Source organism: Callithrix jacchus, chromosome 1, assembly GCF_049354715.1.
Source record: "Callithrix jacchus isolate 240 chromosome 1, calJac240_pri, whole genome shotgun sequence".
Classification (NCBI taxonomy): domain Eukaryota; kingdom Metazoa; phylum Chordata; class Mammalia; order Primates; family Cebidae; genus Callithrix; species Callithrix jacchus.
Window position 1 is genome coordinate 190,743,258 of NC_133502.1, and position 16,371 is coordinate 190,759,628.

The 16,371-nt window shown below is 54.7% G+C and overlaps 1 protein-coding gene and 1 long non-coding RNA gene across 2 annotated transcripts in view; one reads left to right on the forward strand and one right to left on the reverse strand.

Annotated features, from left to right (window-relative positions):
* Nucleotides 1-14,062, forward strand: part of FAM83F (family with sequence similarity 83 member F) — a 36,226-nt gene extending 22,164 nt beyond the window's left edge. Inside the window, exons 2-5 of the mRNA XM_035266322.3 lie at nt 3,363-3,530; nt 4,070-4,191; nt 5,711-6,384; nt 13,749-14,062. Coding sequence (XP_035122213.1) covers nt 3,363-3,530; nt 4,070-4,191; nt 5,711-6,384; nt 13,749-13,798 — 1,014 coding nt within the window. The 3' untranslated portion in view covers nt 13,799-14,062. The remainder of the gene's footprint in view (nt 1-3,362; nt 3,531-4,069; nt 4,192-5,710; nt 6,385-13,748) is intronic.
* Nucleotides 9,259-16,049, reverse strand: LOC128928666 (uncharacterized). Its single transcript, XR_008474101.2, has 5 exons — nt 15,980-16,049; nt 14,857-14,924; nt 12,823-12,928; nt 12,251-12,321; nt 9,259-9,392 (listed from the first exon to the last, which is right to left on the reverse strand). It is a non-coding gene; the product is annotated as an uncharacterized LOC128928666 (long non-coding RNA).
* Nucleotides 16,050-16,371: the final 322 nt, after the last annotated feature.

The window sequence follows — 16,371 nt, forward strand, 5'->3', positions numbered from 1 at the left end:
AATGTCAGCCTCAAAGGAAGACGCTGAGGCAAAATTAGTATAGAGAGTTTATTTGGGCCAAGATTTAGATTTAGGACTGCCTCCCAGGACACACTGCCAGGTTTCCGTGGGGAGGCTCAAGTGTTTAAAGATAAAAGCATGAAATCAGGAGAGGGGGAGATGACAAAGTCATTGGTCAGGAATTTGCATTGGTTTACAGAAATAACATGGTCAGTGATTGGCTATACTTTTTTTTTTTTTTTTTTTTTTTTTTTTTTTTTTTGAGATAGGGTCTCACTCTGTTTCCTAGGCTATAGTACAGTGGTGCTATCATGGCTCACTGAAGCCTCGACTTCATGGGCTCAAGCGATCCCCCAGCGTCAGCCTCTAAATAGCTGGGACTACAGGCCCAGGCCACCACGCCCGGCTAATTTTTGTATTGTAGAAACAGGGTTTTGCTGTGTTCCCTGGACAGGTCTGAAACTCCTGAGCTCAAGCAATCCTCCTGCCTCAGCCTCCAAAGTGCAGGGACTACAGGCGTGAGCCACTGTGCCTGGCCTACCCCGTTGAACTATCAAGTGTGTAGCATTTTATGTCTGCTTGGTGTCAGTCTACATACTTCATACAGCAAGTGGCTTCAAGCCACTTACTAAATAACAATTATTATTTAGCTTGAGGGGGAGTGAGACATGACTGCTATAACATTTTATTTTTTTTTTTTGAGATGGAGTCTCACTTTGTCCCCAGGCTGGAGTGCAGTGGCTCAATCTCGGCTCACTGCAAACTCCACCTCCCTGGCTCAAGCAATTACAGGCACATACCACCACGCCTGGATGATTTTTGTATTTTTAGTAAAGACAGAGTTTCACCGTGTTGGCCAGGCTGGTCTCAAACTCCTGACCTCAAGCGATCCACCTGCCTTGGCCTTCCAAGTGCTGGGATTACAGGCGTGAGCCACTGCAGCTGCTATCACATTTTAAATGCCTCTCTGGGCCTGATAATTTATAGGGTCTCTCATTCCTCAGATAGAAGTTGTTTTTTTTCTTTTCAAAATGTAAGAGCTACAAAGAGCTTTAAATGGTATTGTGTGGGACAGGGCACAGGAGTCTTTATAGTCGGGGTGATGGCAGAGCACATGTGTGAAGGTGGTGACATGACTGTGACAGGCTTATTGAGCGTACCTGGTGCCAGGCACTGCACTTGGCACTTTTTTTTTTTTTTTTTTTTTTGAGACAGAGTCTTGCTCATCTCCCAGGCTGGAGTGCAATGGCATGATCTCGGCTCACTGCAACCTCTACCTCCTAGGTTAAAGCGATCCTCTTGCCTCAGCCTCCTGAGTAGCTGGGATTACAGGCGCCCACCACCACTCCCAGCTAAGTTTTATATTTTTAGTAGAGACAGGGTTTCACCATGTTGGCCAAGCTAGTCTCAAACTCCTGAACTCAGGTGATCCACCCGCCTCGGCCTCTCAAAGTGCTGGGATTACAGGCGTGAGCCACTGCGCCCAGCCCTGCACTCAGCACTTTCATGGAGCATCTCACTAAGTCCTAAAATAACCTTTGAGATTGGTACAGTTATTAGCTCCATTTTGCGGCCAGAGAAGCCTGGGCTGGTTGTGGCATGGGGATACCAGCCTGGTCTGCCTGACTTTAGAGTCTGTGCTTTCAGTTACTAAGGCAAGCTGACTTCCTGGTCTGTATAGCAGTTACCATTTACTGAGGACTTACTACAATAGCAGACGTGATGTTTGCTGCTTTACAAAGTTATCCCTAATCCTCAGGGCAAAAGTGTAAACTACAGGGTATCCTCACTTGGCAGATGAGGAAACAGAGTCTCATTAAGGTTAAGTGACTTGCCCCCAAAACCAAGGCCCTTTCCTCGGCATCACATGCACAGTGTTCGAGACCATAAGAAAGCCTTTGGGAGGCTGAGGCGGGCAGATTACTTGAGGTTGGGAATTCAAGACCAGCCTGACCAACATGGAGAAACACCATCTCTACTAAAAAATACAAAAATTAGCTGGGTATGGTGGTGCGTGCCTGTAATTCCAGCTGCTGCGGAGGTTGAGGCAGGAGAATTGCTTGAACCTGGGAGGCGGAGGTTGCAGTGAGCTGAGATCGCGCCATTGCACTCCAACCTGGGCAACAAGAAGGAAACTCCATCGCAAAAAAAAAAAAGAAGAGAAAAGAAAGCCTTCAGCTGGAGTGTGGAGCATGATTTGTGTAGGAAGCTGGAAGTGGCTGCGGTTAGAAAGCTGGAGCTGCCTCAGGCTGCATAAGCCTTGCCTTCCAGGGTGGATGATCGGGAATGACTTTTGTAAATGCAGGGTCCTGAGCAGTGATCTAGATTTGAGGATGGGGTGGGATGAGATGGATACCTGAAGGCCAAGGTAATTCAAGCCAGCTGGAGTTCTGCCCAGATCTGTGCCTGGGGAAGCGCAGAGCTTCGCACAGCTGCAAGGCCATCGGAGCATCCAGGCCTGCTGAGAAAGTGATGTTTGAGCAGAGCTGTGGCTGGCGGAGGTGAGCCTACCCCTGGCATCTCAGCGATGGCATCTCCTTGTGCCTGCTTGTTTCTCTAGGGTGTCAGGAGCAACTTTCCTCAGCCCCCTAGATCTCTCTTGATATAACTTCTTTATTTTTTAATTGTTTTTTTGGTTTTTTTTGTTTTTTTCCTGAGACAGAGTCTTGCTCTATCACCCAGGCTGGAGTGCAGTGGCATGATCTCAACTCTCAGCAAACTCCACCTCTCAGGTTCAAGTGATTCTCCTGCCTCAGCCTCCCTAGTAACTGGGATTACAGGTGCCCACCACCACGCCCAACTAATTTTTTTTTTTCACTCTTGTTGCCCAGGCTGAAGTGCAATGGCGTGATCTCAGCTCACTGCAGCCTCCACCTCCTGGGTTTGGGCAATCCTCCTATCTTAGCCTCCTGAGCAGCTGAGATTACAGGCACCCGCCACCACACCCAGCCCATTTTTTGTATTTTTAATAAAGAGTTTCACCATGTTGGCCATGCTGGTCTTAAACTTCTGACCTCAGGTGATCCACCTGTCTCGGCTTCCCAAAGTGCTGGGATTACAAGCGTGAGCCACCTCGCCTAGCCCTGATATGGCTTCTTAAGAGCTGCTGGGAGACCCCCAGGGTGGGGAGGTGGGGATTTGTCCAGGATGAAGTACAAGCACATGGCCTGCACCCCCAGGCCCGTCTCCAGGACTCAGATGTGCTCAAAGGTAGGTGGACGTGGAGCCCCAGGAATGATACAGGTGAAGTTTTTGACTCTCGGCCACCAGTGACCCCAGGGTGAGGTGGTCCCATCTGTGCAGGGTGTGCCTCTATGGGCGTGTCATCACCATGTGCCTCACCAGTGCCCTTCTCCACTCAGGTCATTGCTGTGGTCATGGACCTCTTCACGGATGGTGATATCTTCCAAGACATTGTGGATGTTGCCTGTAAGCGCCGGGTCCCAGTGTACGTCATCCTGGACGAGGAGGGAGTGAAGTATTTCCTGGAGATGTGTCAGGGCCTACAGCTCACCGACTTCCGGATTCGGGTGAGTTCCACCTGTTGGGCGGGAAGTGGGCAGGAGATGAGACAGAGACTCCCTCTGCCCCTTCCCATGGCTCCCCCTGCCTCTTCCCTGGTTGAGGTCTCAGGTGAACTTCAAGATCTCAACCCGTTTCCTTCTGTCAAAAGTGAAGCTTTTAACCTTGGCTTTATTGTTTGCTACTGAATCATATGCCCAGCTTCAGTTTTATCCCTAGGCAGCTGAGGGAGGCAGCTCTAGCCTGGTCCTGGGGTGCTCAGCCTGCGGAATTACTGGCTTCAAAGTGAGGGCTGTGGTTCTCTTCTGGGGATTTTTGAGAACAGGCAGGAGCCACCCTGGGCTTGTCCATGCCTGAAGCAAGATTTGGGAACTTCTTCCTGTTCACCGAAGAGGGTTCTGTTAGGCTGTAGGAAGCAGAGCGTCTTGGGAAGACAGGAGCCTGCAGGCAGGGTCCATAGACAAGGGGCTCTTCCTCTGCAGAAGCAAGGACCTGGCACAGAGGCCAGCCCAACGCCGGTGACAGGGCCTTCTGCTCTTCCCAACAGAACATCCGTGTCCGCTCTGTGACAGGCGTCGGCTTCTACATGCCCATGGGGAGGATCAAGGGGACCCTTTCCTCAAGGTTCCTGATGGTGGATGGTGACAAAGTGGCCACTGGATCTTACAGGTGAGTTGGGCCAAGTCAGAGAAGGGCCCAGGAGGCCTTGATTCCAGGTAGGTGTTCAGGAAGATGCCAGACTGGAGCCTCCGTTATCGTGAGTTGTAGCAGGTATCATCTGACGCAATGGCAAAGGACAGCTTTCTGCCCAGTCCCTCCCCACAAACTTCCTGGTTCATGGATTATTCTAGAAAAAGGGTCAACTCTTCCTAGGCATTAAGCACTGCGTGCTTTCATGGTCCATTTGCAGCCAGTTGCATTTTGAGGCTAGTTGTTAGGTAGGACAAGCAGGAAGTAGGATGTGTAGGATGCACCAGGTCTGGAAAGAAATGGGAAGGTGTGGTGTGCAGGGAGTGTTGCCAGATTTTTTTTTGAGATGGAGTCTCACTCTGTTGCCCAGGCTGGAGTGCACTCATATAATCTCAGCTTACTGCAACCTCCACCTCCCGGGTTCAAGTGATTCTCCTGCCTCAGCCTCCTAAGTAGCTAGGATTACAGGTGCCCGCCACCATGCCCAGCTGATTTTTGTATTTTTAGTAGGGATGGGGTTTCACCATGTTAGCCAGGCTGGTCTCCATCTCCTAACCTCAGGAATATTTTCTTTTTTTGAGACAGAGTCTCGCTCTGTCGTCCAGGCTGGAGTGCAGTGGCGCAATCTCAGCTCACTGCAACCTCAGTTTCCCGGGTTCAAGCGATTCTCCTGTCTCAGCCTCCTGAGCACCTGGGATTACAGGCATGTGCCATCATGCCCAGCTAATTGTTTTTGTATTTTTAATAGAGACAAGGTTTTACCACATTGGTCAGGGTGGTCTCGAACTTCAGACCTCAAGTGATCCACCTGCCTCAGCCTCCCAAAGTGTTGGGATTACAGGTGTGAGCCACTGCACCCAGCCTCAGAATTCTGATTTAAAAATAATTTGCCAAGAACACAAGAGAATGTATGTGTGTAATCTCTGCCCTCCAAGTAAATTAAAATAAAGGTGAGGTGAAGAGAGACCTGAGCACATGAAACAGCGAATAGCGGTGTAAGTCCTGTTACATGGTCAGAGTGTGGGTTTCTGCAGACGCTAAGTGCCTGAAAAATTCAGAGAAGAACCAATGCAGAGTAGAATAATATTCATAATAGTGGCAGCTGCAGTTGCTATTTTCCAATGTGTGTTTGTGCCAGGGACTGAGCTAAATGTTTTATATGAGTTGCTTCATTTGAGCCTCACAACAACCCTGTGAACATATGTGCTGGGAGCCCCAGTTTACAAGGCACACAAGCATATAAACCCGGTTTGAATCCAGGCCTGACTTCCCGTGCTCTTTCCCTGCACCCAGCTGCCTGCTCGAATCATTTGAGGCCCAGAGCTGGGGAAAGGGAGGCCGTGGTGAGTGGAGGGAGGTCAGGCCAGCGCGTGAGCTACGAGGAGCTTTCCACCTGCAACAAGGATCCAGCCACAGCAGAGGGGCAGGTGGGGGTGGGGGCAGGGCAAGAGAGAGGCCTGTGCACACAGGACTTGCTTTTCTGTCCCCACGTTCCCAGGTTCACCTGGAGTTCCTCCTACGTGGACAGGAACCTCCTCCTCTTCCTGACGGGGCAGAACGTGGAGCCCTTTGACACAGAGTTCCGGGAGCTGTACGCCATCTCTGATGAGGTGGACTTGCACCGGCAGCTGGGCCTGGCAGGCCACCACTACTCCTCCACCGTGGCTCGCAAGCTCATCAACCCCAAGTATGCCTTGGTGGCAGGCAGCCGCCACCCGCCGGGGGAGATGATGCGCTGGGCCACCCGGCAACAGCGGGAGGCCGGTGGCAACCCGGAGGGGCAGGAGGAGGGCAGTGGCAGCGAGTCAGCCCGGCGCCTGGAGAGCTTCCTGAGAGACCTGGCTACGGTGGAGCAGGTGCTGCCCCCTGTGGAGCCCATCCCCTCAGGGGAGCTGAGCCGGAAGGATGGCAGGATGGTCTCTTGCATGCACATAGACCTAAAGCCCACATCCCGAGAGGCGCCCAGCCGAAATGGCACAGGAGAAGCGGCCCGGGTAGAGGCCGCCCCTGCCAGGGGGCGCAGGCACCTCAGCAGCAAGTTGTTGGACCGCTGGTCCAAGAGGCCCACCGTGCCCAATGGCGTGGCCAGCTCCCACTCCACCGAGACCTTCTCCGAGGTGGAGCTTCTGATGGGGAAGAAGCCCAACGAGGACTCCAGTGCCGAGGTCTCAGGTGAGCCCTCTTCCCTCTGCCCCGGTGCCTCCCCAGGCCTCTGGCCCTGGCCCCATATCGGCACTTAGCCAGGAGCAGTGCCTGGTGTCTGCAGAGGAGCAGATTGTATCTGCGGGCACGCAGAGGGCAGGAGCTCTGGGCTTCTAGGGCCCTCGGTTCCCATTCTGGCTCCGGCCTTTGGCTGCCTGGTGGCCTTGGGCAAGTCCCACAGCTCTGAGTTCCACTTTCCTCTTCTCTGAAAGAAGAGAAGGGTTCCAGGCTTGTCATGGAGTGGTCTGAGAGCTTCTGGTACTACTGCTGGAAGGCCCTCAGATCGGCCCTCATGGTAACCCAACAAATAAGTCAGCTGAGCAAGTTTCTCCTTTGTAAATGAAGAAGCGGAGGTGCCGCACAGGGGTGCACGGCCGCAGTTCAACCCTGGCTCTGAGCTCAGGGCTCTTTCTAGCAATCCTTCTTCCTTGACACATCACCTGTTGTCAGGATCTCACCCAGTCAGACACACCCCACCCTCCCCTGTGCCCCACCTGACCCACTTTCCTGTCTCTGTACTGAGCAGTCTGACTTGGTTTCTCCATGTGTCCCTCTGCTGAGTGCTGTCTGCCCGGCTGCTTGTTCCTGGGTGGGATTGTTCCATGGCAGCGTCTTTCTGGGCATCTCTCTGGGATCCCCAAGAGGCACTGGACTTTATGCCTCTCGCTGCGGCAGTCTCTGGGGTGGCCTTTCAGGCGGCTGGTGGTGGTGCCTTTCTCATCTCTGTGTCCCCGAGTTGGAGGAGTTTCTGTGATGGGATTTCTCCCTCCATCACTGTGGAGCCCAGTGATGAGAACCAGGCTCTGGCTGGCCAGGTGGGCTTTGGCAGGGCCTGGATTTGGTCCTGGACAGTCCAAGGACGTCCAGGATACACGTGTCCCTGCACCCCAGCTTTGACAAGATTGTGGTGGCATGAGAGCAGGGAGCACAAGTGTCATCCCTTCTGCTGATTCGCCAGCACTGCCTTAGAACCTTGACACACACAGTCCATGCTCAGGAAATGTTGGCTAACTTTGCTTCTTGGAGTTTGAACAGGCCTGGGCGCCTCTGTGGCTGTGGGCACAGTGGGAGCGCCAGGGCGTTCCCTCCATTTGGCCTGGGGACGTTGACTGAGCTGCTGGCCTGCCAGGTCCTGCACAGGCTCTGTCTCTTCCCTCCTGCCCCCACAGCCACCCTTCAAGCACAGAGGTGGCAGGTGGCTCAGAGGTGACTAAAGGGGTCCCAGGCCATGGGGAGTCGTAGTAGGGCCAGGATTCAAGACCAGGCCTGGCCATGGTCGGGTTCTGTCAGGGAAGGGGTGGCCAGCCCCGACCCTGTTCCTCCTGGACTCACTGGCTCCCCTAACACCAGCAGCTGCTGCTGCTCTGTACCTCTGGTTTGGAGGAAGGGTTGCCATGGTGAACACCTGGCAGGGAAGGGAGGAGGAGGAGGGGGTGAGCCCAGCAGCCGCAAGCGCTGTTTCCCAAGTCCTGACCGAAGTGGAGTGGAAGCTTCCTCCTCCTTCAGCCCCTCGCCCTGAGGTACAGTTTCCATGGAAACACAAAGCCCTTTGTCTTGTCCCTTCCCACCTGCCTTCTGCACCTCCCTCCCCATTGGTCTCCCTGCCCCTGCTGTGACTCTCTGGTATCTGCCCACGGTGCTCAGGAGCCAGCCTTGCAGACACAGATGGTGCCCTCAGAAACCTCCGCTCCAGGACACCTGATGCTGGGACAGAGAGAGAGGGAAGAGCAAGGGCGAGGGCACGGACAGCCAGGAAGGTCCGGGGATGCCCAGAGCCATCACCCTGTTCCTCGTCCGTCCTTTAGATGAACACAGAGCGGCCTCCTCCGGCAAGGCCTCTACCTACTTGTGGGGGCACTTAGGACCTGCTGCCCTGAAATTCACGCTCCCCGACAGGACCTTTCCACCCTCCAGAGGCCTGGGGGAGACGCAGGAGCTCTTCTGCCTTTGGTTGTTTTTGTTTGTTTTCAAGACAGCGTCTCACTGGACTGCAGTGGTGCGATCACAGCTCACCTCAACCTCCCGGGTTCAAGTGATTCTCCCACCTCAGCCTCCTGAGTAGCTGGGACCACAGATGTGTGCCACCATGCCTGGCTAATTTTTAAAATTGTTTGTATAGGCTGGCTGTGGTGGCTCACACCTGTAATCCCAGCACTTTGGGAGGCCAAGGCAGGTGGATTGACTGAGCTCAGGAATTCGCAACCAGCCTGGACAAAACAGTGGAACCCTGTCTCTACTCAAAAAAATTATAAAAATGAGCCAGGTGTGGGGGCGTGTGCCTGTAGTCCCAGCTACTCAGGAGGCTGAGGCAAGAGAATTACTTGAACCCCAAAGGCAGAGGTTGCAGTGAGCCAAGATCGCATCACTGCACTCCAGCCTGGGTGATAGAGTAAGACTCTGTCTCAAAATAATAATAATAAATTTTTTTAATGCAACAAACAGTCTGTACTGCTGGACAGGGCTTAGGAATTACTGCTGGACAGGGCTGGGATTATAGGCAAAAGCCAGTGTGCCCAGCCGGGAGCTCCTCTCCTGAAAGGCCCTTTTTCATGGCCTCCAGCCTCCCATATCGTGGCTAAGTGAGGCTGCTTCAGTGCCTCCCCCCCCGGTGGCAGCAGCTAAGCCACCAGGACTGCATGTGTGAGAAGGTGGGCCCTTGACAGCGTGGGGCTCCCACAGTGGGAATCACTGAGAACCTGAGCTCCTGCCTTCGGGCCCCCACCCAGGGAAGAAGTCTCCTTCCCCTGGTGAACGTTCAGAACCTCCCAGAGCAGCCTCCACATGGCTCTCAGCTCCAGACACACTGCTCCCTGTACCCAGGACATATCCATCCCCTCCCTGGGGCTGTGTCCTCATCTAGAGGAGGAGGGGGTACACCTGGGAGGGTTTCCGAGGTCCCCTGGAGTTCAGATTCTGCCTCTGTTCTCTCCATCTCTGTTGCCCTCTTGTCAAGGGAGAACCTGGGTGGATGACAGTTTCTGTCATAAGAGAAAAAATAGAAAAAGCTCCGAGCTGACAGCCTGTAAAATTGCTTGATAAGAAGTATATAGTTGTCAAACAGCATGCAAATTTTTTGCAAACCCAGGTGTGGCCCTTGGGAGAACCTTAGAGAAGTTGCTTCCTCCTCCGGGGCTGGGGATCCAGCTGGGAGTCAGGGGTGCCCGGCTGTTGCAAGGCTCATGGCGCCCTCTAGTGGTGGAAGCTAGGCACCTCTTGTACTGCTTCCCTCAGCCCTCGCCTTGTGCTGGAAGCACTCAGCCCTTATTCTGGAGCTTCTGTGCCCTCCAGGAGCTCTGCACAGACTCCCTGGGGCAGGGAACCCCAACCTCACAGGGCAGCCTCAGTGGAGAGCCTTGTTAAAAATGCAGCAAGGCCAGTCGCGGTGGTTCATGCCTGTAATCCCAGTGCTTTGGGAGGCTGAGGTGAGAAGATCACTTGAGCCCAGTTCTAGACCAGCCTGAACAACATAGCAAGACCCTGTCTCTTAAAAAACAAAAAAGTTGGGGGTAGTGCCATTTGCCCGTAGTCCCAGCTACTGCTACTTGGGAGGCTGAGGCAGGAGCATCACTCAAGCCCAGGAGGTCGAGGCTGGAGTTAGCTGTGATTGTGCCACTGCACTCCAGTCTGGACAACAGAGAGACCCTGTCTCAAAAAAATGAGTAAATATGAATTTTAAAATGCAACAAATACACTTTGGGAGGTCGAGGAGGATGGATCACCGGAAGTCCAGAGTTCGAGACTAGGCTGGCCAACATGAAAACCCCATCTCTACTAAAAATACAAAAATTAGCTGGGCATGGTGGCAGGTACCCATAATCCCAGCTACTTGGGAGGCTGAGGCAGAAGAATCGCTTGAACCCAGGAGGTGGAGGTTGCAGTGAGCTGAGATACACCACTGCACTCCAGCCTGGGCAACAGAGCAAGAGACTGTCTCAAAATAATAATAATAAATTTTTTTAATGCAATAGTCTGTACTGCTGGACAGGGCTTAGGAATCTGCATTTTAAACTAGGGCCCTCCTTTTCCAGTGTAGCTCCCCATTGTAGAGGGTCCTCAGACCAGCAGACTCCAAGCAATTGAGGAAACACAGATGAGGCCCTGCCCTTGGGGCGCTGCCAGCTTAGGGGAGGAAGTCCCCGTGCTGTGCCTGAGACCCCACCCAGTTCCCCCAGGGAGATGACTGGGAAATGGCCAATGCTTTTAAAGAAAGTGGTGAGAGACACGGTGCCATATGCTGTCACATGGAACTGGCGTCCTCCTCACTGCCATCCTGCCTGCTGACAGCATCTCACAGTGAGACCCCTGAGGTTCAGAGAAGCCAGGCCCTGTGCCCACGCTGCCTAGGGAGGAAAGGGCAGTGTGGTCTCCTGCCTCCCAGCCTTCTGCAGATATCATGGCTGTCTCCAGAAGGCTAGGGTTGGCACCGTTTCCCTGCATCTTTAAAGACTGTTTGAAAGAGCCAGAGCCCTGAATAGAGGACAGACCCTTTCCCCTGGTGTCATGGGGGCTGGGAGGAAGATGAGAGTGACAGCTTGCTTCCCAGAGTGCTTCGGGGTCCTTTCCTGCCCCAAAGCCCCTGGGCCTGTGCTTTGCTTCCCAGTTTCTTTGAGGTGACCTGCAGTGACAGTCCCTTTCCAGAACTATCCTGGAGTCCCTGGATTTATGTGTGGCTGACCCCCGGCTAGCAGTGTGGTCTGGCTCTGTAGAACTGTGGCTGCTGGGCTTCTGGACTGGGGACTTGTTCTCCTGTGTCATCCCCTAGGGCCACAGGTCTCTGATCTCGCTCCTGCTCTTGCTGCATCTGCTGCTGCTGCTGTGATGACTGTTGTTACTAGGATAGCACCAAACCCCTAAGTAGCTTGCCATGGCTGTCTCATTCATTTCGTTCAATAAATATGTATCTAGGAAGTCTGCTCTGTGCCAGGCCCTGCTCTCAGTTCCTGGCACAGCCGTGAACAGAATGAACATGGCCCCTGCTTTTATGGAGCATGTTAACCTGGGGAAAGACCAGGATGCGGGAAGAATGACCCGTCTATAAAGGTGCCAGGAAAGGCCTCTCTAACCAAGGAGCATCTGAGCAAGACTTGAATGGAAGGCAAGGGCCCTGTGGACATCAGAGGGAAGATTCTTCCAGACACAGGAATGTGAAGCCCCGGAGCCTGGAGAAGATGGAGCCCATCGTCCTTATCATGGCTTCCGTGGGGGTGACCTCTGCCTTGCCCTCTCATACCACCTCACCTGCCAGCAAAGCAGACTGACTTCAGGTCCTGAGTGCCCCAGGTTGTCCCCCCACACCCCACGCTATATCACACAGCTCCACTTCACTAAGCGGCCCCTCCTCACCCTGCACCCCTGTTTTCAGCTCCACCTTGAGGTCACCTCTGAAGCTTGACTCTCATTAGCCTTCTTCGAGCCACCCCACCCAGGCCACACATCCTTTGTAAAAAGGACTATGCTGGCTGTTGATGCACCTTCCCCGTTCACCTGAGCAGGGCCGACTCCCTGCATGTGGTCAGCTCCCAATACCTGAGCACTGTGGGAGTGAGAGGGGACACAGAATTTGTCCTCAAGCCAGTTTCTCTGTCCTGTCTGGGACAAGGAAATGAATTCTGAAAGCCTGCTCTCTCTAGGTTTTCACCGCCCCTCCTTACAAAAAAGTGGGGAGCACGGTGCTGGTGAAGACTGGCCCTGCCCCTGCCTTGCCCAGACTTCTCCTGGAGACAGCCAGCTGGGCAGTGTGCAGGCTTGGGAAGCAGCTCCCCTCACCCCCAGCCCACACTGCACCCCCAACTACACCGCCTCCCCTATTTAATGATCCGGGGGTTGATCTGCTTACCTGACTCCAAAATGCTGCTGCCTCTGGGGAGGAAGTGACATCTGCTTAGTGGGCCATGCACATCAGACCAGCTGAGGAGGGGACATGGGGACAGATGTGTCCTTGCAGCAGTGAGTGACCCTAGGACGGCCACCTTTCATCCCCCAGCAGAGCCGCCCCAGACATGCCCCACCGTGGAAGGTGACCCCCAGCGCCTTGGCCATGGAGCCCCTGGGGCGCAGCCTCCTGCCCAAGGGTGGGGGAACACCCGTAACGAGGGCACAGCTGGATTTATGGTCAGTCCCGAAGAGCTCTGCCTGGATGGACAAGGCCCAAGGCTGCGGGTCACAGCACAGTCAGCAGGAGCAGTGGCCCATGGGGCGCAGCAGGGGCAGGAGCTCCAGGTTGGGTTCTGTTCAGTGTGTCCTGCTCCTGGCCCAGGAGAGGAGGCAGATGAGGCCTCAATAAAATTCATAGCTGAAGTGATGCTGGAAGGTTGTGTGAGCATCAGGGAAGCAGCCCTTGCTGTGTGGAGGGGAACTGGCAGGAAATAACATGAGTGGCTTCCACCTGGTGAGAGGTAGCACCCATACCTCACAGGCCTGCAGGTGTCAGGCCTGCCTCCATGCTCCCCAGCACTGCCTCTGGAGGTCTGAGAGCAGGAATCCAGCCAAAGGAACAGCAGGCCTTTTCTCGGGACTGTAAAGGAAGTGGGAAAGATGGGTAGAGGCCTGGGAAAGAGGAGAAATCAGCTTCTCTGGCTTCGGGGGTGGGGGAGGCAGCTTTCTCTCCCCTTCCTTCCCTGCAACCAGCGCGTTCCACTCCGTCCTCCCCTCAAAGCTGCCCCCTGAGCAATGTGATCCACCCCACAGTGGCTGCTCTTGGCCAGCACCAGCCCTTCCCGAGGCTCGTGCTTTCCTTCCAGCCTAGGTGGCCTGAGGCAGAAGGAGCTGGAACTGAGCTGGGAAGACCAGGTTCCGCCACTGCCACTGGCTGGTTCTGGGAGCTGTGGGCACCTCAGCGGTAGAATGGAGGGCCTGGGATGGGAGGGAACCAGATAGAAGGGCCGTGGTCTTGCTTTGCAGGCTGAGGAACTGCATGTATTAGCTGGTAGTGAGTGGCCTCTAGGTGAGATGGGTGTGTGTGTGTGTGTGTGTAAGAAAGCAAGTTTATTAGAAAAGTAAAAAAACAAACGAATGGCTAGTCTGTAGACAGAGCAGCCAAGACTTTGGAGTTGACGGTTCTCGTTGTTAGTTCTGGAGCCCGGATTCTTCCCCCGCCCCTCTGGTCAGGAGATGGCGGTCACCTTGATGCCTCACCCAGTGGGGCTTCTGCCACACCGCTGGGACAGGCAAGATCTCTCCTGCTTTCCTGGTTTCCCAATTAGCAGCTTGGGAGGGAGACAGCGACCCCAGCCTCTCAACGGCAGGCGTGGACAGCACACAGGGTAGGGGCTGAAGCTGAATCCACCATGCGTTTGACTCACATCCTTCTCCACCTCTGTCCTTTGTCTCCGCAGGTAAAACAAATCCCAGTTCTGCCAAGCCCAACAAGTGCGTGATTTCCTGAGCTGCGGGATGGGGGTGGGCAGGACGTGTGGATGCCCGCCTGCCCTGCCCTGTGCTGTGGAGAGCGCGGATCACACACTGCACCAGTTTGCACATCAGACTCCAACTGGCCTCCTGCCCTGCAGCCTCCGTCCTGGCCTCAGGGAGCCTGGATCCCACATGAGAGGGTCTGAAGCATCTCAATCATACACCAGACTGTCGGTGGCTGGGCGGGGGTCGGTGTCACAGTCTCCTTGTTTACATGAAGTATAAGCTTGACCAATGTCCACCTCCTTTGTGTCCTATCCCCTCCGTTGCTTGCCAGATGGGGTGAGGGCCATTCTTTAAACCTTAATGGGACGGGGTATCTGGGGCAGCCACAGCGGCTTCTCCTTCCCCAGGCTTCCTGGTACTTCTGGTTTCCCCCTCCAAGAGATTGGTGGAATAAAAGGGAGAGGGCAGGGCTCTGAGCCCCGGATCCGAGTTCCAGTCTCGCTCTAGCCTCTGAACTCCAGGTGTCAGGTGCAGCCAGCACTGCAGGGACTCTGAATTGAACGAGGGGAAGATGCCTCGGCCAACCCCAGTCAGTGGCAGAATCTGATGCTGCTGAGGTCTCTCTCCCCTCCTGGTGCCGTCCTGGCGGTGTCGGCGTGAGTGGTCCAGACCTCCTCTGCCGCTGCCTGCTGTGGGCCTATATGGGGGTCTTTACAGTGCCTTGATCTGGGACTGCTCCTTCCCTCAGTAAGGTTTGGTTTACAGCCCATGTCAGAGAGGGGGCTTGGCCAAGACGGGGTTTGGGGGTATAGGAGGCTGGGCCCCGATGATAGGAGCATTTGTCTTTTCTCTCCCAACCCTAACAGGGTCCTCGGACCCCTTCACCAACCATGGCCTCCCAGGTTACACTTCAGCCAAAGATTGGCCTTCGCCTCCTGCGGGAGTCAGGCTATTTTTAGGAGCCTGTGCCTCACCAGAGCAAGTGGGCCTAATTGCCATGGTGCTGGGCCAGAGACCCAGTAAGCAGTTCCACCCTGCCCTCCCCAGTTGGGTGACGAGAGGGCAGAGGAGAGTTTGTGAACAGACCTGGGAGAAATTGCCAAACTGCAGACTGTGAGCTGGTCCTGCAGGCAGGGCGATGGGGGATCCGAGCCCTGTGAAAAAGCCAGACAGCAGCCTTTCTTGTCCTCTGACCTCTGAACCAAACTCTCATCCTCTTTCTTTCCTTCTAAAACATGCTAGGACACTACCAGCACCCGGGGGAGGGGAAGAGATGTCTGCAAGGCAGCTGACGGGGGAGCAAGGAAAGGGGCCGCTCTGGCTGGGCTGCAGGAGCCAGGCATTGCTGAGGAAGCACGAAGTGGGGACCACGTGTGGTGGCCATTGAGGAAACACAGTCTCTCTGGCAGTGGGGAGGAAAAGGGAAGGGAAGGGTGAGCCTGTCCCCAGGGTCTCCTCTGTCAATCCCTAGGCTGGCTTCTGGGGTGTGTGGAGAAGGGACTCCCTGAACTTTAACGCTTCTGGGAAGTGCTTCCTTAGGCACGAAGGCCAGGATGTGTGGCCCGTGTTCGTTCTGGAGGGGAGGGAAGGGAGAGGGGGGAGGTGGGGGATGGGGCTGTTACACCTCAGCTCGAAGTGGAAATCTTGAAGGTACAGGACACGAGATGTGTAAATTGCGATGGGGCAGGGAGATGACCCTCTGGTGTGGAGGGCGGGCACCTCAGGATGAGGGAGGCGGCCTGGGGAAGGGATTGGCCTCCAAGCAAATCAGCCAAGGGCATCTTGTGCCTCCCCTACCAGAAGAGCAGACCCTGCTTTGACCCTTTACCCCCTCTAGACCCAAAGCACACCCAGTTCCCTCGCCTGCCCTGACATCTAATCTGGAAGGATCCCTGATTGGAATCTCCATGTCACCACAGCCTTGAGCCAGGCCTTCCTTTCTGCGTCAGTTTCTCTATGTGCCAAGATGGAGTTTTTTCACACTTCCTTGATAGAGATGATGGGAGACCATATGTTGGAGAGGAAGCAAGTTAGCCTAGTGGGAAGAGGGCCGGCCACAGGGCAGGACTGCCCAGGCAGGGCACCTCTCCCCACCGGCCTGTGTCCTCATCCTTATAGCAGTGTGGGCAAGATGGTGTCTGGCCCCACCCACTCCAAAAGGCTTGAGACCAAAACTGTAGTCCAGAGATTGCAAGGATCTTGAACTCACAAAATGCAGCTCTTCATGTTTGCCTGTCTGCCCAGGCGCCGTCCCACTCTGTTCTGCCTCTTGGCTTCTCAGCTTTGAGTATGCCTGCCCTCTGTTCCAGCACATGCACATGCTTTGTGAAGTCGTCTCTTACTCATCAGATCTCAAGGGTACATCTGGCCCTCCCAGTTGGATGGCAAGTTCAAGGGTGGATCATGCCCTGGCTTCCTGCACAGCAGCTTCCACAAGGCTGGTTACGCTGGAAGGGCTGTAGGAGGAACAAGATACGGCAGCAGTCTCAGTGCTGGGGTCTGGCTTTGCTGCCCTCCACCCCACACCACCACCAAGCTGCTATCTCACTTTCTGCATCAGCTTCTGTAGGGTAAGTGTTCACAGTTGGTGCAGCTCTTTGG